The sequence below is a fragment of the Rhipicephalus sanguineus genome, chromosome 6, assembly GCF_013339695.2.
Source record: "Rhipicephalus sanguineus isolate Rsan-2018 chromosome 6, BIME_Rsan_1.4, whole genome shotgun sequence".
NCBI classification, from domain to species: domain Eukaryota; kingdom Metazoa; phylum Arthropoda; class Arachnida; order Ixodida; family Ixodidae; genus Rhipicephalus; species Rhipicephalus sanguineus.
This window is the reverse complement of record NC_051181.1, coordinates 157,685,840-157,706,695: the sequence shown is the minus strand read 5'-3', so window position 1 is coordinate 157,706,695 and position 20,856 is coordinate 157,685,840. Positions and strand designations below refer to the sequence as shown.

The 20,856-nt window shown below is 39.8% G+C and overlaps 1 protein-coding gene across 6 annotated transcripts; it reads left to right on the top strand.

Moving 5' to 3' along the window:
- Window positions 1-200: 200 nt before the first annotated feature.
- Window positions 201-20,286, top strand: LOC119396861 (calcium uptake protein 3, mitochondrial). 6 transcript variants are annotated; one of them, XM_037664208.2, is made up of 13 exons: window positions 201-480; window positions 547-691; window positions 828-938; window positions 1,054-1,101; window positions 1,176-1,258; window positions 2,470-2,550; window positions 4,770-4,841; window positions 6,432-6,461; window positions 8,973-9,076; window positions 10,599-10,776; window positions 13,088-13,196; window positions 16,472-16,629; window positions 20,067-20,286. In XM_037664208.2, the coding sequence occupies exons 1-13, from the start codon at window positions 244-246 to the stop codon at window positions 20,136-20,138; spliced, it is 1,428 nt and encodes a 475-aa protein (XP_037520136.1). In that variant the 5' UTR covers window positions 201-243; the 3' UTR covers window positions 20,139-20,286. The 6 variants fall into 6 exon arrangements, with proteins under 6 accessions (XP_037520136.1, XP_037520138.1, XP_037520137.1 ...); XM_037664210.2 differs by lacking the exon at window positions 2,470-2,550; XM_037664209.2 differs by lacking the exon at window positions 6,432-6,461.
- Window positions 20,287-20,856: the final 570 nt, after the last annotated feature.

Sequence of the window (20,856 nt, the reverse complement as noted above, 5' to 3'; positions counted from 1 at the left end):
TTGCTGTGCAGCTTAATCTCGGAGGCTATGCGCAGCGTCGCGTCTAAGTTTTAGTGCTATTTTCACTTTCGCATCTTGCAATAATTCTATTTTTTTATATTTTAGTTGTGTACATCAAAAGAGAAAGTAAAGTAGCGTGAGTCAGGCGTAACGCAGCACGCCGCATTGTTTAGCCTCACAACCGTGTCTAAGTCTGGCCACTGAATAGAAACCGAGAAAAACCGAAACTAGCTGTCTGTAGATATGGCGACGCCCATTTTGCGCAGTTGTAATGCGGTGATTTTCATCGGTAAAACCATCGCACGACAGCCCTCACGATGCATCTCTCACAAGCGAATAGTAGAGAAAACGCTTCGTTATGGCGTTCCCATAAGCATAGTCGCGTCCGCGTCGATGGCCGCTTACCTGCTCGTGAGCAAACGGCCCCTAACTGTGCTGGCCAAGAGACCGACCAAGGAAATGCGGGATGCAGCGATTCGGGTGAGCAATCACGTCAATCATCCCATTTCTTGTGAGTGAATTCACTAATTACCTTTTGATATGCAGGAGGATCGCGAAGAAGCCGAACACACGATGCACTTGACTCAGCGCGAACGACGATTTATTCGGTTTGCTTCGGTTGAGTACGAGGGCCAACTTTACATGACCCCAGAAGACTTTCTTGAATCGCTGACAGAGTCGGAACCAAGGCGTGAGTAGCAGCATCGGTCGTTGCGGCTTCAATGCGTTAAGCTCCAGCTAGACGTGCTCGTTTCATGAATACTCGATCATTCATGTTTTTGTACGTAACGACGTGAACTCAGCTTGCTCCCGTTTCACTTTGCCAGCCCGACTGCACAGGCATCACCTGTCCAAGAAAGAGCTCGATCACATGCTTGAGCAAACACCAGCGAGAAAATACGGATCCACGAAACTTTTCAGAGATCTCAGGGAGCGCGGTAAGTTTCGGCCGTTTTTCAGGACGTATGTGCGTTATATATACTTAATTTTTATTTGCTGCAAGCAATCTAAGCTAGCATAATTCGACATTAACTTTACATTTCTATTTTACAGGAATCATATCATATACGGAATACCTCTTTCTTCTCTCTGTACTGACAAGTAGGTGTTGGAGAACGTACGACACTGAATAACTTTTTAAATAACGTACATTGTTATTATTATTTTTTTTTCAGAACCTCAGTCTGGATTTAGAATTGCGTTCAACATGTTCGACACTGATGGCAACCAGAGAGTTGATAAGCAGGAATTCCTTGTGGTGAGTGATTACTAGATTGTATACGTACAGCATCTTCGCGCTATAGCATGTGCTATAGCTATCATCAGTACAGCATGAGTATGGATTGATTATTAATTCCCTCTAAGGTATTCAGCACATCATACGTCTTTTCTTTTTGCATGAGGTGGTTGGAAGCAAGTCAGTACAATTTGTATAGTCACAGCACTATTATGTAACATGTGCAACTTTTGTACATGTATAAGCCTAGGGAGTCGCCTATCATTTTTCAGTTCCAGCTTTACATTTAATCTTCATCATATGAGAAATGTTTGCCCAAGTTTGACCCCCAAAACCAAAATATTTAATGTTGCTACAATAATTTGTCTATGCATTCTTTTTATATGTCCGATGCATTATGGTAGTATCACTATATGGCCCTAGTGTACGCACACAAAAAGAAGGTATGCATGTGAAAATATAAAACAAATGCCATTTTGTAAGTACTAATGTAATGTATAATGAAGGAATATACTCCACTGGTATGCTTTACATCTTGTAGTCAAAATGTGTTGGCTTCTAGTGATCTCAATTGTCAGTTGTTTTCAGATACTGCTCATCTTCTTAATTAAGAAATAGCTGAATGAAGCTAATTTGGTAGTGCTTTCTTTATCTGTATCTATGGTAACACTTCAAATTCACAGTTTCTATATTATGTATTATTAAGCAAGATTTAGGATTTTCCAGTGCTCAATATACAAGCTGCACCCTTTTCTCACTGTCACCACACAATTGACCTTTCAGTGCACGGATTTTAGTAGCAGTTTCTAGTGCATTCTTTTGTAGTGAACGTATGCATTTACTGTGGCAACTGAATCCTGTTGAATGAAAGTGCATTGACCTAAATCAGGGATGGGAATTAAGTTTCATGCAAGTAATCATGATATTGGTGCACTGTGTAAACTCTGAGGTACCTGAAACTGATTTTTTTTCGGGCTTCAATTTTATTAGCTTTGTTAACTTGTGCTCAATGCATTTTCACAGTTACCATATGTGTAGACAACATATACATGTACTTATCTTTTTTTGTCACAATGAGCAAGCATGTAAGCATGAAGTAATCATCTTTTTTTTTATGACAGGTTTGCACATGCTCAAAATGTCTTCATTTTTTTTTTGTCTCCATTTAAATCTACTTCTTTTTACCCTTTATGATGCTTTTCTTTCGCACATATGCATGTATGCAATATCAGGTCCTGCAAATCCTTGTAGCAGCACTTTTTTTCAAAAAGTCTGGAAAGCTTGGACTTTTTACAGATGTTCCTCCGGATGTTGTAAGTTTATTTTGTTGTGTTTGGGTGCATTGTTTTTCTCTGGCTTGCAGAAAATGTTTGCATGAAAGTTAGCTTTTGCTGGAATGACGTATTATGTGACTGTTGCTATGTCTAAGTCTTTTTTTTGTTTGTTTCATCATGAACTATGCAGCTGTGTGCTTCGACAAAGCAAATATTTTCACTTTAGGCAAAGTGGAAATAGCTGGAGCATGTGTATGAACTATATTGCTGTTAGCTGTGCTTGTAAAAGATGGCGAAAAATTATGGTTCATTATAAGTATACACTAAAAAGCCACACGGTCATTAGCTATTGAAACATTAACTAATTTTGCTCATGTAATGTTTGAGCAGTCGGAACACTAAATGCTGTACGCCTTTCATGTGAATGAAGATGGGCTCTGGCAGTTTTTTTTTTCAAATGGAACTTAGTTTTGAATATTAGTCTTAGCAGTTATTCATAATAAACCTTGCTTTAAGCATGCTGAAACACTGTTAACTGTCAGTATGCCTTTAAGATAATCAAGAGCTAAAGGATTTGTTATTTGAAGATTGGGCATGATTCATATAAACATATTTATGTGTAAACTTATAGAAACCATGTATTCTGTAAGCAAAAGATCAATTTCAGTCTTTTTTTTTTTTAGTTTTGTCACCTAGCCCCTGAAGATTGTCTTTAGTGCAAACAAATGTAAGTAAGTTATGTGTTATGATAACAGGAGAAACAAAATTTAAGACAGTCAAGTTTCTAGTATCGTACAGACCGTTTCACACACCGTAGTTTTTTGCCAGACTATTGCGAGCATGCATGCATACCCTGCTTGCAAGTGTTAGGAATATGGCAAGACCTGCATTCTGTAAATGTTTGCAACAGCCTAAGAATATCTAACACATGCTTTGGTTCCAGAGTGGGAACAGCAGAAGAGGTGTATGTAGCTTATAGCACTGTGTTACGTTGCTGGCACTTGCTACACTGGTTTAGCAGCTATGCATGAGACTGCGGTTTCAATTCCAGACCGCATATTCTGCATTCTGAGGGGGGCTCGAATGCCAGAACACTCACCAGGCCTCATTGCAAACACCTGTTATTCTCTGGAAGTTAAAAAGTGTTGCATAGGGAGCATTTTACCTTATAATGATGTCTCAGATTGGTTATTAGTATCATATTCACTATAACATTGTAATTGCTAGTATGTGTGTTATAATTATATTACAAACTAGTTTACTTAGATAGGACAAGTTGGAACAGCACATTGCCATGCTACCATTAGGTGCTGCCTTGACTATCGATTTGCAAGCTACTTTTCTTCCCTGCCTTACTGAGTAATTGTGTTGTGTTAACAGTGCGAGCCCTGTCTTCTCATTCTTTCATCTGACCCACTTTTTATACTGAAGCACAATCGTATTGCGTCTTATGCATTGGCCAGTTTATTGAGGTAATGTGCAATAATCGATTACATTGCAGGCAGTACATCTTATGCTGAGTGAAAGCAAGCTTCACTTACACCTTCAGGAGAACGGGCATGCACGCGTCTGTTCGAAATTTTGGCCGTCCTCGCACTGTAGAGCCGTGTGGTATTTTGCAGACGTGATTGCCACTGAGTGATCTGTAAGATTGCCTGCAATGCCCAAACCTGCTGAGGGGCCTGTTAAAGTATCTAAGGTCTAAATTACTTCAACGCCGCATGCTATGGCATCACTGGGCCCACAAACTGTGTGTCGCTTTGTTATGCTAAACTCCATATATTGATCAACTGAATTGATCATTCACTCAATCACATCAAGTAATCTGCAACTATAGAAATTAGAGCTCTGCATTATTTGTCTCAAAGGAAGGTTGTATATTTCTTTACTGAAAAGCATTCGGTTAAGTTAGTGGGTGTGGTGCATTCTTAGCCCCCCTCCTCGTGCTAATACTAGCTGCATTGGCACTCTGCAAGCTCTCTTTCATGTCTGAGTATTGTAAGCTGAGCCAAATGTGTTACCTGTCATCTAGTGTGTGCTGCTTTGTGCAGTGAACACACTGCTTTGGGCACCTGCACTTTGTTCTTGCTCTGGCACTCTGACCGTGTGCTTATTGCTGCAGGTGCCCACCTGTGTTTTCCACTGGTCACTTGCAGTACTTGTGACCAAGTGGTGGTGTGGACTCTGTGTTTATCTCTGTAAAGCTTATGCTCCTCACTGTTCCGCCCCTCTGTCACCTTCTTCCCTCTTTCACTCAGCTTGAAAAGATATTTAGCACTGTTGCACGACGTGGAAAGAGGCTCACAGGAAATGCAGATGTGCCTGAGCTGGTAAGCATGTCTCTAAGGTTGCAGCTAATGACTATTCATTAATGTGTCATATAAATGGTTCATCTTGAATCCCAGCCTAGATTACTGTTACACTTTTTTTTTCTCTGTTGCACCCATCTTAAGAGGCCATAGTACATCAGTGGGATCACTCTTTGTCACCAATGGACACTAATATCCCAGTGATATGATTTTTCTACCTTTGCTTTCACGGGAGACACTGCTTAGTTTTGACTTTTCAAGTAATCCGACCAATAGAGTTCGCATTTACCCCTGCACAGAAGTACAGAAAGAGAGGAAGATATTTGAAAACCTTAAGGGCACATAGCTTTTCAAGTGGAACTGTGGGCTTTCAGCTGCACATACACGAATCAGATAATTATGACAGTATTTACTGGCGACTGCATAAGTTTCTTTTGCACAAAAAACGAAAAAAAAAGGCATTGCGAGGCCATTTTTACTATTTTTCTTCAACTTCAATACTTCTCTGTATTTCTCTTTAATATAATTTCCTTTACTGTTCGATTCTGACTTCACCTTAGGTGTATCTGAGTCAGAATGTGCTCTGTGTCTGTGAAAAGCTGCGCTTTTTGTGGGCAGCTGCAAGGATGGCACAGACGTGTTGCTGCATTTCTGTTTATGTCGGCGGTGTTCTGTTGTGCTGCTGCATGTGTTACAGCGCTTACATTAATAATTCGAGTGTCAATTGCAGCAAGCGGTCTGTGCTACAGTGCATCCCTTCGAGCATTGTTGCTGAGCTGTCATCTTACAATTCTCTCTCAAACTTCTTGTGACTGTCCATATTGCTTTCACACTGTGCAGTTCAGCAGGAAACAATACTTAAGATGATTGACAATCGGCTTTCCTATCTCACCGTGTACACAGGTCATTGATCTTTAGACTGTAGCGTATCCTCTGTGGCATCTGCTATCAAGGGCGATAAACATTTACAGTACTAGCTATGAATGCAATGCGAGCCTGATAAATTACTTGGAGTTATATTTGAAACATTGTATCAAACATAATGCAAAATTCTCCCCCATTACTCAATTTCTTGCTTCAAAATGCAGTGGGCTTTACCAGTAAATACCTAAACTGTGTAGTAAAGCTGGCCTTTGAAACACAGAAAATGCAATTTTATCTAAGCCAGAGTCAGACACAGTGTAACTGAGGGGATTTCGTCATTATTAATATGAAGTTTAGATACAGAGTAAGGAAACGGAATGGAAACTGAATTGATTTAGCTTATGAATAGTAATATGGCATTGATGAAAATAAACCTTTTTTCTAAACCACATTTCTCTTTTTTCGGATCCATTTTTCTTCTTCTGAAGTGCAAAAAAACATTCAGCAGTTAGTTCAGTGTTTAAAGTCTCCGTTTTATAATACACATTTTTAATTCAGCTGGACAATTTCACTATTCAAACCCCCTCTGAGAAGTGTTCCATTGGCCAAGTTTCAGTTATTGTCCTTGTTACGGTCTCTTGCTATGCTGCACTATCCTATCTGGAAATATGAAGGGCAGCTTGATACATGTGTGCTGTGTGTGGAATTAACATGTGTGTTGTGTGTCCTACCTTTGCCCTTCACCAGAGGTTGTACACACTTCCATCAAGGCTTCCCGTAAGGCCTCGTCCAGTGGCAATCAGTGTTTGTAACTGTGCATGCGACTGATAGCGTTTATATGCTGCCTTGAAAGCTTCAATACATATTTCTTTTTTAGTTGTGCTTTCTTTGCTGGAGGCTTTTAACATAAATTCCAGCTTAGGCGGTTGTGCACTTCCTTGTATGTGTTTTCTTCAGGTCCCTGTTAATTTAACTCAAACACTAAAACAATGCATCCTTCTTCATTTCTTGCATCTTCATAATTATGAAGAAATGTTCCAACATATTATACCATACCCAACAAAAAAGAAAATAAAAAAAACGTGCAGTATTGAACTAAACCTCTTGCTGTTACAGGCCTCAGGTTCAATTCCTGATCCCTGCAGTCATGTGCCGATGAAGATGGATTATAGGAACACTTGAGCAGCGAACTCTGTGTCCTTTTTAAAGAACACTACTTGGTTGCTCCCTTTCTACAGCATGCCACATGTGAAAATCAAAAATGCCCCACAACTTGAGAAACTTTCCCGACACAAATAGTTGACGAGCTATGTGAAGTCGCTACATGGCCACATATTTTAGATGAGAAAAAATGATCAGCTATCCCTGTTACAGCTCTATTATGCAGCACACATTGTACAGCTTAATCAGTTTTGCAGTACAAGTTCACTCAAAAGTGTCTTAAGATGAATACAACAAATCTGAAACACTTGATTTAATTAGTGATTCTCATCTGGGGGAAATGCCTCAATTGATATGAACAACTGGGCATGCAGTGCCTGAAGGGGGACTCACAGCTGTTACAGGCTCCCTACCAAAACTGCCCGTGTCAGATTTCTTATACATCTTGTGTTGTGTAAATATTTTGCAAAAATAGTACATTTAATCATACCTATCTGACATACTACTTTGACTAAATTGTTCAAATTCAAAAGCAGTTGCACATTAGATACGACCATGCAGAGTCCCACATGCATGTAACATCGTGCATTTAACATCATCGATTTACGAGATGTACATCAAGCAAAATCATGTACATCCATATTATCATGTTACGTGTCAGCGGTTTTTCAGAGCAGCGATGGTCCATTGGTGCAACTTGCTTAATCCACATTGGTTGCCCAGCTAGTTGCAGAGTTTCAATTGAAAACACATTGCCATGTTTTGCTTGCGGGATTTATATGAAAGCCTCAAGCAAGGAAGCATCTGACATTGCCTTTCCTGTCAGGCTGCCTTTATCTGCTTGTGCAAAATATGCATCTCATTGGCCTGATTGTGCGCTGCTGCATTATTACAGCTTGCTTCTGTCTATTGCTGGCTTATGCGCTTCACTGCATCTTGTCTACAAAGTGTTTGAGTAGGTACTTATCCAGATTGCTAGTAGTTGGGGCTTTAACAATGCCCATCTTGTTTTCTGCTATGTAGACATCAGCAGTGTTCAGCCTAATTATGGTGAGGTCATGTCCAACACGAAAATATCTTTTATACCCTAAATTAATTACTGTAATGTATTGATTAATTTTATGATCATGTATAAATCACAATTTCAAAATCAGAAGAAACAATTTTTCTCCCTTTATGCTCATTTAGCTATAGCCTAAATTATATTGAAGAAATTTACTAAATAATGCATAGTAAATTACTCATTTGTCCCAGGCATAGTATTACTCGTAGTGGGACCATGATGATTGGTTGCTTTTCTGCACTTAATGTCTTGTGATGACAATCAGCACTGGTTTAGTTAGTAGGTGCATTTCTTGCGAATTCCCGTTGCTTTTATGGCTGCATCATATGCGAGTTTTTGGCTTGCAACAGAGCGCTTTCTGTATTTGTGCCCTGTCATGCAATGTAGTGCCCTGTAGCAAATTCTTGCATTGAGATTTTTGTCATGCTTCACAGTGATACTGTGTCGTAATCTAACATTGTGAGTCTTGCGTGCTCCACTTACGTGCACACTGTGCATAATTTTGGCAAAGTATACTAACACCGATGTACTTGATTATTCTGTCTGAAAGATGCGTGAAATTAACTCTATAATTCCACGGCTTGAATTTAACTGCTTGACAATATTCAACTTTATAAGGCAGCTTAGATATTTAGGCACTATGTAGTAGTCGAGCTTAACATTTTGCTGACGTACACTTGGTCTTGGTATAGTAGGCTATAGGTTTGCCTTGTTGAATCTGATACCTAGACATTTAAATGGGTGAAACTTCTTATTTGCCACCTAATAAGATCAGGGCTTCTTGTGTTGTGGGAACTCCTTAATTCTTCAACTTGAAACAAGTATACAGCTTGGGTGGATTTATCAGCTTAAAAGATGTAACTTTTATAAAAGCAAGTAGGAAAGTCACAGCTACGTGTCAGGCACAGCATCAGTAAACCATTCAAAACCTCTTCATAATTTATTAGCCCAGAATCTGCTTTGCGTAGTGCTTTTTTACCAGCCAAGTTCCTTGGTTTTGATCTGGCAAACGAACATATCGATGGCTTCACATTGTACATGTGACAAAGTATAAATTTTCTTAGGAGGACGGCGAAAACAAGGATTACAACATTGTAGACACAACGTTGCTTGTGCATTTGTTCGGGAAGAAAGGCTCGGACACGCTTAGATACGACGACTTTCACAGGTGAGCACCTGCAGTGACAAGATATGTTTATGATCTCGTTGAATAGAGCTTACGTATACTTATTTATATTTTTAAATTGATCTCAGAAATGCAAAAGACATTGTTCTTGAGCATTTTAGTCATGTTCAGCCAACCACACGACATTTTTTTAATGTTGAGAAATTAAAAATCTAAATTGTTTTGCTAACTGGGCACACAAGTGAATCTCTGAGGCAATACACACTGCTTAGGTTGCACATGCAAGCATTGAGTGTGCATGGCTTGTTTGCGCTGCCAGGGAACTGGACGAATTGACACAGAAGAAGACACACACAGGATGAAGCGCGTGCTAACAACTGTTTATTTTTGTGCCACAGACTTCCTTATGTATGATCCAGGAAAGGAAAAGAAAGTAAGCCACATGAATAGTGAAAAACAAAGAAGCACATGTTGTGCATGAATGAAAACGTCACCATCCACGAAAACACTTGCAAGGCATCATATCTAAGTTATCATAGCTTCTTTTAAGAACTCAGTTTCTTTTTGAGATAGGAAGATAGTGTGTGCATTTCTCAGTTAGTTTCTAGACTTCTGTGACTGGCTATGCTATTTCAGTGAAGAAGCACTGTTGTGTTTGGATCTTTCCTTGTTCTGTTTACCATGTCTTCATAAATTATATATTTATTCGGGCCTGTGTTTGTGTCGTTTGCATTGTTACTTGTTATTTCACTGTGTCATTCTGTCTGCAGAAATCCTGGTGCCAAAGGTAGTGTGTAGTCTGTCCGAGGTATTTGGGCACAAATTTGTACTGATACTCTACATTAAGTTAGTATTCCCACTTTTGGTCACCCATACTTTTAGTCGCTTATGTTTTTTTTTTGTGGGCGTTACACCTAGAAATAAAACAGTTTTCTGAAAATATTGATGGTACTTACATAGTGATGTAGCTGACATGATACCACCATGCTTTTTAAATGGAAAGTTTCTGTATTTTTCAAATCTTTTCAAAAAGTTGGAGTCATTGTTAGGAATTTGGCTTAATTGATTTTTTGAAAATATTTTCAGAGTTAGAACAAACTGAAAGATTAAGTTATGTACACCACTGTTTGACACTCTGATGCACTGGCATGTCTTGATGCTGCTTTGTTTGTATGGGTGTGAGTATATAAATGAAACACATCGCTTTCTTTTTGTCGAACACAATCCTTCATCCTTCACTAATTGATCTGAAGAAAACAAGGCACATTGTGTTGGTAAATCATTGGGAACTATACAGTTTCGCTCAATATGAGTTGCAACATGGTGGCCATAGTAGAAGAAGCCCCAAGTCTACATTGTAACACCGGCACACGTGAACTTGGTTTTGAAAATACCAGTAGTTGAAACAGTATTTACATGACTGATCGTTTTCTATGTCGCCGCCACCATGCGGTGTTGGCGCCGCTTTGACCACGGGCAGCATGTTGCAACTCATATTCGGCGTGACTGTACATGTACCTGTCCTTCATTGGAATATACTTACTAAAGCATCCTCTGTGCTCAGGTTTATGGATAACCTGCAAACCGAAGTGCTGGAGCTCGAGTTCACAGAATTCTCGCGAGGGATGCCCACCATCTCAGAGGTGGACTTTGCTCGCATCCTGCTCCGCTACACGTACATCCACAGTGCCAACTATGAGGCCTACATTGACAGGGTTAAGGACCGTATCCCTGAGGAGAAGGTTAGTTTTCCTGAGAGCCCATTAGTTTTTGTCATAGATATTTTCATGGAAGGTCACTAGAGAGAACTATGCTGCTGCAATGTTTGGCTAGCATGGTAAAATTGAGTTGTGCACATATAAATTTGTCTAAGCATTGAGCTTGTGGAATTCAGATGTTCTTGTTGCATAATTTATTACGATCTTCCTGAGTTTTCAAGCATTCATACATTTCTAAATGAAGGCAATAAATATGGACATGCAATCATAATCTTTGTGAATAGTTCTATTTATAATGCAATATTTTGTTGAAAAGGATCGATTTTCATATTCATGACACTGTTTGAAGCTAGAAGGACAAAACTAAGGCATATCTGTCATCATTCACTCCTATTCTGACCTTACCTCCATACTTACTGCCCCCATAGACAGTAGTGCCAGAGTTTCCTCTGGTAATTTGTAGGGGAAGCTCTCGTGCTTTGTTAACTGAGAAATCTACAACATACAGTTGAAGAGGCAAAATATCTGGAGTGAGCAGTGGTTGCTTTTCACTCTACTATCCTTAGGTGATTAATTTTATGAGCAGTCTGTTCTCTGCTAAATTATAAGTGTCATGTATACTTATGTTACAATCACCAAATGCAAGTTAGTTCGGATGTGTTCAAAGAATGGCAACTTCAGCAAATATTAGCAGATGCATAATAGTAAGGCTTGTTGCAAGTTGCCATTGGTATTAGTAATAGCAGTTATGATGCAAGACAGCACATGCATATAGTAGCTAGAAAGCAATGTCAACTTCCTTGGGAATTGCTTTTGGAGTGAATTCCTCGAATAAGCCAACAAAGATTGGGCCCGTCATTTGAATAAGGCATTGTGCGAGATGCTATGTCATAGTATAGGAGTATAGCTGAAATTGATTGATTAGAAATGCAGCTTCTGTATACAAGAAACATCATAATGCATTTTTTGCTTATATAGAAGCTGTAAGAAATGAACAGCCTTCAAATTTTAATTCCGTTTTGCATACAGAGCTCAACCACTAAGCAACCCGTAAGTACATAATGTGCAATTATTCTTTCTTTATAAAGGAACAATGTCATGTGCTGCTATTTCTAGAGCTGTGGGAATAGCAAAATTTTAAGTGTGAAGCAAATTCGAATATTGAAGTGTGAGTGCGAATCGAATCGAATATTTTTTGAATATTTCTCAAATATTTCTAGAATATTTTTCGAATACTTCGAAGCGAAATTGCAGAAAAAAAAGTTAGAGAGGATTCCTAAGCATATTCTTATGAGATAGCAACATGAAAGCGTTTCTTTTCGCCAGGTTGAAGCACTGGCGGGGTGGTGTTTCATAGTTGTCTTATCAAGAATGAGGCAATGTAGAGGCCAAATTGTATTTATGTACATGATTTGGTGCAACCAAAGTGTTGCCAACAACACTTTAAGCGTGATAGGCAAAGATGACATCGCCTCAGCCTCTCCTCCTCTTTCAAGTTCTGTGGAAACCCAACTGATGTGGCAGACAAGAGTGTGCTCCCTTCAAGTCCGGAGTTCCAAATCTGCTTCGTAGACGTCGATATATAAGAACATCTGAAATTTTGGATGCTAAAAAGCTTCGGCGCCCGATTTTTCGGGCTTCCTGCCCAAATTTCAGGTCCAAAACAGCATTAATTGAGCCCCCACGTCTGCCGTATCTTTCATCTCCATGTTGGAACCAGCGTTTTCTTGAGTTAGTAAATTTGCGACCGTATCAGAGCTTGAAAGGCAGCTTTGCCGCAATACTGGGGTGTGATGAGGTGAAGCATATTGAAAATCTAGGGACCACTTCCAATCGGACGTTGACTGTGTCTTGGCAAAGTTCGACCGTAACGGAGCTTGAAAGGCAGCCTTGCCGCAATACCGGGGTGCGATAAGGTGAAGCATATTAAAAATCTAGGGACCACTACCAATTGGACGTTGTCTCTTGGCAAAGTTCGACCATAACGGAGCTTGAAAGGCAGCTTTGCCGCAATACGAGAGTGTAATGAGGTGAAGCATATTGAAAATTTGAAGGGATCACTTTCAATCGGGCGCTGACTATATTTGTTTTTGGGAAGTTTGAATAGTTCGAATAGTAAAATTCCAGTGTGAATTGAATCAAATAGCAAACACTATTCGAAAAACATTCGAAATTTCGAATATTTGCACACCCCTAACTATTTCTTTTTCACGTTTGTAATGTATTTTCAAGTCATGTAAAGCACTACTTATATAATCATCATGATAAGATTAGCCTTGCCACGTGAATTGTGCTTTGTTTTTTTCATCTTGTTCTATCTCTTTGTTGCTTTCAGGGCATCACCTTTGACCAATTCAAAGCCTTTTGCCAATTCTTGAACAACTTGGATGACTTTTCTATCGCCATGAGAATGTTTACATATGCAAACAAGCCAATATCGCAAGGTACTTGGTGTTGTGCTGTCTCAGTATTTTTAAAATTTTTTTTACATTCAAGAAGATACTGCATATTTCTCATTACAAACAGGGGATAGAGATCACATGCATGCAGTTTTCTTAAAGCCTTGTATTAAAAAAAGAGGACATAGTGCTGATCAAACCAACCATATATTATTAGCAGCTGTGCTAAAACTCCATCAGTGTTTCTAGTATGACAGTTCATTAATGCATTGATAACTCTCTCCTGCGCATGTAAAATTGTGCTGCTGCTTGTATGCTTCATATAAAGGCTGTCTCAGGTGAAAATGTGTAACTGGGAATCCAACTTGTTTCTACTGGTATTAACTGGGATCAGGGCTGGGCAAAGATACTTTGAAATTGTATCGCGATATGATACAAGATACTCAGGCAAGAAGTATTGGAAATACAGATACAAGATACTGCCGCAATAACTGTATCCGATACGATACTTGGCAATTGTATCTTAAGATACTTCGATACATTCTCTAATTTGTTATTATCGATCGATATAATGTAGCAGCGAACGCCTATGCACGAAAATGTCTTCTTGAAAATTTCCTAATTGTGACCTATTTTGTTTCACTTTAATGAAATGTCTGTTAGTATATGCGCAGGGAGCGCATGGTGTATACGGGGTTTGAGACGGGGTCTCCGTCCAATTTGTTTTTGTTTTCTAAATAAGTATGTTCGTGAGCTACACAGATATGACTGGTCTCAAGCATTTCTTTCGTGAAGAACATGTGGTCACCACGTGCTGAAACATAACCGTAGAACAAAAACTTTATATTTCAATCCGCGTACAGATTTCACTCGTTGTGTACATCGGTATCGATGTTTCTCAAATCCTGACTCCAAGTCCCCTTCAGAAATGACCTCTATATGAGACATGGGAAAGGCTTCCTTTCGAATGGCAACGTCATTTTGTTCAAACTCTCTCGCACCATCCTAACTGTGCCGGCGCTTGGAACTAAATTTCGCGACTGTGGCCCGCTGGCTATAAGCTGAGTTTGAGACCCCTGGTGTATACGTAGATGACGTAAAACAGCAATGAATTTTCATATTCTACTTATCTTCTGGCGTAAAGGATTCTTTGTTGATATACTCACTAACGTGCAATCTTTTAGCAACTTTTCTTCAACGAGAAAGCATGTGCAACACAGAAACATCTCAGACGTATTGTATAGTTGCACAAAGCGTCGGAGGGCACCGCCGTTATTCGCGCTATTGCCGCTTAAAGCTCCTATTAGGTGGCGATTAGTAATACGAAAAATGTTTAGGAAGGCCTAAAACAGGAAACCTAATATAAGTAAAATAGAGGGGTGGTTCTGTATCAAACATTCACATTGAATGAGTACAAACACAATACAGAGGGCGCCCTTAAAGGGACACAGAAGAGAAACAATGAATTGGTTTAGATTGATAAAGTGTGCTAGGAGAACTCTTGTGTAGTTTATTTCACCACCATAGGTTTATTATTAGGGGAGAAAACCAAGTTCAAAGTTTCATTTTTAAATTTCGCGCCGAACTTTGTAATTCGTGACGTAAAAGACTTCAAAGAGCATTTAACGTATTTGGCGCCACTGGCTCGACGAAATTTCCACAAACTCGTTATGTCATGTCTCTGGCCCTCTCACAGGACAATGTACTTCGATTTAACCGATTAGGAACTACGTAGGCCCGAGCAGGCGCCGTCAAAAATACTGCAGTGACCAGACCGGAAAAACAGTAGTACAGAGACCTGGGTAATGTAGGGGAGGCAAAGTGACAGCAAAAAAGCACTTGTGCTAATAATCAAGTTATGATTTCCTAGAGTCTTTGAATAAATGTAGCAGGAAGTGAAAAATACGGTACGCCAAGTTATTTTCTGTTAGGTAAGCGCTTGCTCTATTAGATCTAGCATCAGTACCAGTGGTGCTAAAGTTGTTAGAATCTTATTTGCATATAAGTTAATTCATTGCATGCAAGTCAAGCTTTACATCCACGAGATCCTTCAAATCGCTGATACGTAAAATCCACGAGACACAAAGCAACCCCATTCTTGCACGCATCACATTTCGTTACGGAGCAAGACGCAAGAGAATCTTCAATAACGACACTGTAGCAACATCAGAATTTGCGCGATAGACGCGGCACGCGGTTGAGTACGCGGCGCAGGACAGTGGCTAAGAGCAAGTGCCGCGGCTTTGGTGCAACTAAAAGGAAAAGAAATCGACAAAACAAAAGGTACGTGGGCTGGGCGTAGACGTCCGCGCGCTTGTCTTCCTCATCTTCTGCCTTCACTGGAGGACTCTGGCGGAAAAATAAAATTGCGTCACTGCCCTTAGACTTGTTCGGATAGCTTATTGGCACCAATATCAGCTTGAAAAGCGGAGCTTCGCCAGTGATTATTGTTTCGCACGGTTGTGTTGCGATAGAAGTATCTTGTATCTTAAGATACATGATACATTATCGAATGTACCGGAAATACAGATACAGATACTCGTCTTTCGAGACGTATCGCGATACAGATACAAGATACCCATAGAGTATCTAAGATAGTATCTAAGATACATGTATCTTCGATACTGCCCAGCACTGACTGGGATCAACTGGTTAGTTGGAAACCAACTGGGAAGCAGCTGTTTAGTTGCAAGCGAACTGGACACCAATTGTAAGCATGACCAGTTGAACTGGAAGCAGCTGTGTATATTCTGGATGCAAACATTATGCATTAACATTTTAGCTGTGGCATCAGTGCCTACTAAAGAAGCTAATTATTGGTAACTGATTGGTGAGAACACAAGTTTATAACGACGGCTTGTTCTTGTGACTGGTAAAGCCGGTCTCACTCATGTAGCGAGCTCATGAGGTCTGTATCGTTCTTAATTTTTGCAGCGCATGAGCTGAGACTTGCTGTGTATGTCTCCAGAATGCAACCCTCATGTAATGTCCCATGTGGGACCTTTGAGGTATTATGAATAAATTAACTTAATCTTTCATTGACTGTTCTTGCATTAGTGTATCGTGTGTCTTATTTGTACGCCTTGTTTACTGTCACTTTTAACGTAACATGGAATATGAAAAGAATGCACGACTAGCAACACACTAAACATTCTGTTGAAGGAGCCAAAAAAAGCATGTTATATAAAGGGCAGGAAGTCTAACAAGGAGCATTGCATTTTTTTTTTTCTACTGCACATTCTGCCTTTTGTCATTTTTCAGTACATTTGCTGTGTACATTTGCAGTACATTTTTCAGTTATTTTGCTGTGTTTGTTACAGAGGAGTTCCATAGGGCAGTCAAGATCTGCACTGGTCATAGTCTAGATCCGCACCTCGTGGACACGGTGTTCCAGATATTTGATGCAGATGGTGATGGATTTCTTTCCTACAAAGAGTTCATTGCCATTATGAGAGACCGCCTGCACCGTGGCTTGAGGGTAAGGGTATCAGTTTAAGGCAAAAAAAAAACGCCTGCTTGCACCGAAGGTCTCAACTACGGAACGCGTAATTAAGACAAATTTTGTGACATTGCAGCAAAAGTGACACTGTATTTGAGTTTGAAAGAAGATGAAGTATCGTGCCAATTATTGTTATCTAGTTGATCATTTTGTCTTTCATTGTGTTACTTGTTCTCCATAGTGTATTGTGTATATATTATTGGTCGACGCAATTACAGTTACTGCTTTAGCTTTGATTTTCCCATTGCTGTATTATCATCTTACCCCCGCCACGGTGGTCTAGTGGTTATGGCGCTCGACTGCTGACCCGAAGGTCGCGGGATCGAATCCCGGCCGCGGCGGCTGCATTTTCGATGGAGGCGAAAATGTTTGAGGCCCGTGTACTTAGATTTAGGTGCACGTTAAAGAACCCCAGGTGGTCGAAATTTCCGGAGCCCTCCACTACGGCGTCTCTCATAATCATATCTTGGTTTTGGGACGTTAAACCCCAGATATTATTATTATCATCTTATGTTTCTCGCATGAACATGACCTCTCTACCTTTCATTGCAAACATATTTTAATTGAAAATCTCATGTTACAGTACTACTAGAATTTGTTCTATGTTTTTGTGGGCCTTGTAACCTACTCTATTTGACAAGCTGAACGCCTATATGAGAATAGGTATAAAAGTCAACTGCGCTTATGTTGTCAGTCAGGCTCACTATATGCCTTCATCTAAAACTTCTTGTTCGTATTTTGTACCATTCAGGATATCAGTTATAAATCACATACAATGTTTACTTTCGTCAGCCATGTACCATCTCCTGTGAGCAAGGATATGTGCACTAGTGTTCACATTGTGCCACATGCTCGTGTTCAGTACATTATTTATTGATGACATAAATTTTTTACTCATGTTGCGTCTGGCTACTTGTAATTAGGTGCTATGTGTTTAGTGTTGTTGTTCTGTTTGACCACACATTAAGTATTTTGGCCTTGTATTGTCTTGGCACTTGTTATAAAAAAAGAAACGTAAAAGGAAAGCTTTCTTTTTTTTTGTGATCTTTACAATACTGCCTTTCCATTCCATTTTCCAACAGGAAAGCATTAGTTGTAGTGAATTATAATTACCGCGAGGCTTTCAAAGTTCCCATATTTATGATTTTAGAGGGCTATCTTTGGCTTTGTCTTACAATGTAATCACCATCACCTCTTGTCTGTTTTAAGCGAGTGTCCAAAAGTTTTGTTCTTTACTCAGCCATCTATGTGTACCAAATATTCGCTCGTGTATTGTGTTCAGAGACAGTGCTTCTGAAGAAAATTGTGTGCACCATTCTGCACATTTCAGCACAAGTTGTTTGGATTCGTAAGTACAAAAATGCAAGCCACCAGAAATTTTGGTATAGCTAGCTGGAGATGACTATGTATTATAATACTTTCAAAAATGAATTTGCAGTATCAGTACAAATAAATTAGTTCATATGGGGGATGGTGTCGCATATCTCTGACTTCTGATGCTTGTATGTAGCGCCTTTAAAGGGGTACTGACACGAATATTTTCAGTTGTTGTTTTTTTGCGTCAAATGAAAGGTCAAGCCCTCAAGAGCCTAGAAAAGCAGTGCTAAGCGCGTGTGCGCCCTGGAAAAGTCATTACAGTATGTTTTTAAAAGCTAGTTTCGGTTCCTACTGTACCCTGACGTCACAACACGGTATGAGCATCTCGTCACGTGCTCGCACAATATAAAGTGACGTTTCCACGGCCGTTCCGCACCGTCACTGTAGCACCGTGGCTCCGTTGGTGACGCACAAGCGGCCATCTTGGAAGTTTTGGTACCCAACGTCATCACAACTAGCTAGACTGCTGCGTGAAGTCACCAGAATTTGTACTGTAGCCTGACGTCAGGCTAGTGTCGATGTCAGTAGGTGCACCATGGAAAAAATGACTTTAATATCAAATTAAAATATCTTATCAGCATTTGCTGAGCTTCACACTTGCTCAGAGCCGTCTCTGCCTACAGGAGATTTGCATGGCAGAGTAAACTCGCCTTCGAAAAAAGGTGTCAGTACCCCTTTAAGAAAATGGAACCGAAAACTTGAACCAGTTGAAAGCATAATTTCTGCCTAAGTTGGTTTGAAATACAGGTGAACGCCTCTACTTGAGTACCTATATAACAAAACGACCTGTATAACAAATGATTCCTTATGTTGTGGCTATATTGTGAATGGGATGGTGTACACCTTTTACAAAAAAAAGTGACCTGTATAACAAAGTATTCTGAACGTTTGAAGCAGTTTATTATATACTGTACTCTTTCTTGGAAAGCGATGAGATTGGCGTACTGCATGTTCTTCACTATTTGCATTGTGCACCACATTAAAGGTGTGACCGATAGAACATAAATTATGGAGTGTTGTATATGTATGAATGTGAAACTAAATGAGCATTTTTTAAGATATTGTTTCATAAATTACCTGGATATGGCCTAGCTTTAAAACTTAACACTGTTGTATAGAAAACTAAGCTTTGCTATGTGTATAATCTGTAGGCTGCACTTAAGTGAATTGATCAGTCAATCTTTATTATTAGACTTAGCTTAATGACATTGCACCTTAGTAAATATAGAGATAAAGGTCGTGATGTATAAGACAACAATGGGAGCCCAATAAATTGAAATTAATTGATTTGATCTTACAATTTTACAGGAAATTAATTTAAGAGTTGTCAGAGGATCTTAGTGAAAAAGTAGTGCTACAGTTAATGGAGCACCTAATAATGTGATCTTTTAAAAAGCACAATGACTCAAGGCTCTGATGCTAAGCATGAAGCCGTGGGTTTTATTTCTGGTCGCAGTGCCCATATTCCAATGGAAAGAAGGTTAAAAATGCTACTTAGCTGCTGTTTGAGTAAGAAGGTATGCAACCAGGATAGTTGGTGTTGATCCATGATGTATGACAGCACACACATACACGAAGGACGGGGAAAGAGGCAACAGACAATTTTTGAAAATTAAAATTACTTGCAAGTCAGCAATTGTCCTTGTTTTTGCCTCTTTCTCCGTCCTTTGTGTACGTGTGCGCTATCATACATTCTGTGTCTTTCTTCCCCAGACATCATGAAGGCACTACTCGGACATTTGAAACTTTTAGGCTTGTCTGATGGCTAAGCCTTGCCTTTTTTTATTAGTGGACCCGGACTGGGGTTCGTTTATTTTTAATAAAGTTCTCTCTCCATCTCTAGGTGCCTTTTAATACTAGCTGGAGTGTATAGCATAGAACTGGATAGTTGCAGTTTCATACAGAATTTTGTATTTGTTATATAATTATTATACAAATGCAGAAAAAAAATTTTTTTCAGGCTATGTTGCACCCGCTGTGAGGTTTCTTGTGCTGCAATGTAAACCTACGGTGGTAACGTTGTTTCTGTTTTCTTTCAGTCTCACCTGATATCAACAGAAGGATGGGATGCATTCAAGCTCTGCATTAAAGAAGAAATTCGGAGTCCCTAGAGAGTTGTTCTGCCGTTACATTGTTAATTCATGTCTGGACATCATACTTGTGCATTGCATATTTATTAATTTCGGCTTACCTGCTACTCTAGCTGTTGCCTTGATCGTTATCAAATGGTGCTACCAATAAAAGTATTGCTGTGACTCAGCATATGTCATGTTATTGTCTATGAAAATTTTTTATCTGATATACTTATGGTTACCAACTATTATATGAAGGGAGTCAGGACGGGACGAGGAAAAAGGGTGGGGGGGGGGGGGCATACACTATCATAGGGACAAGCGAAATCAGTTTTCTTTACTGTAGTATCTTCCAGACAAATCCATTGTTTCTTTATTGTTTCGGCTTCTTGAAGTGGTACTTCAGCTGGCTATACGTGCTGCTTGCAACACTTCCGCTTGGTGGAGAATGTACTCGTGTTGCACTTCACGCGGAAGTTTGGCCAAAGTGGCTAAAGCCCCTCGCAGCCACCGACCGCTAGTCACCGTAACATTGCTTCGTGCGTGCGATTCGTGCGAACTTCGCGCTCCGTAGCGCGACGCGCGTTGTTTGGCGTGCATTGGACCACAAAAATTTCTTAATTGACGGTCCGGAACAAATCTGGGACATATAGCTGGCCCGATAAGGACGGCGCGGGACTCGGGACGCTGTATGAAAAGTCGGGACAGTCCCGCAAAATCTGGGACGGTTAACGAAACCTCATAGCATATGTAGATT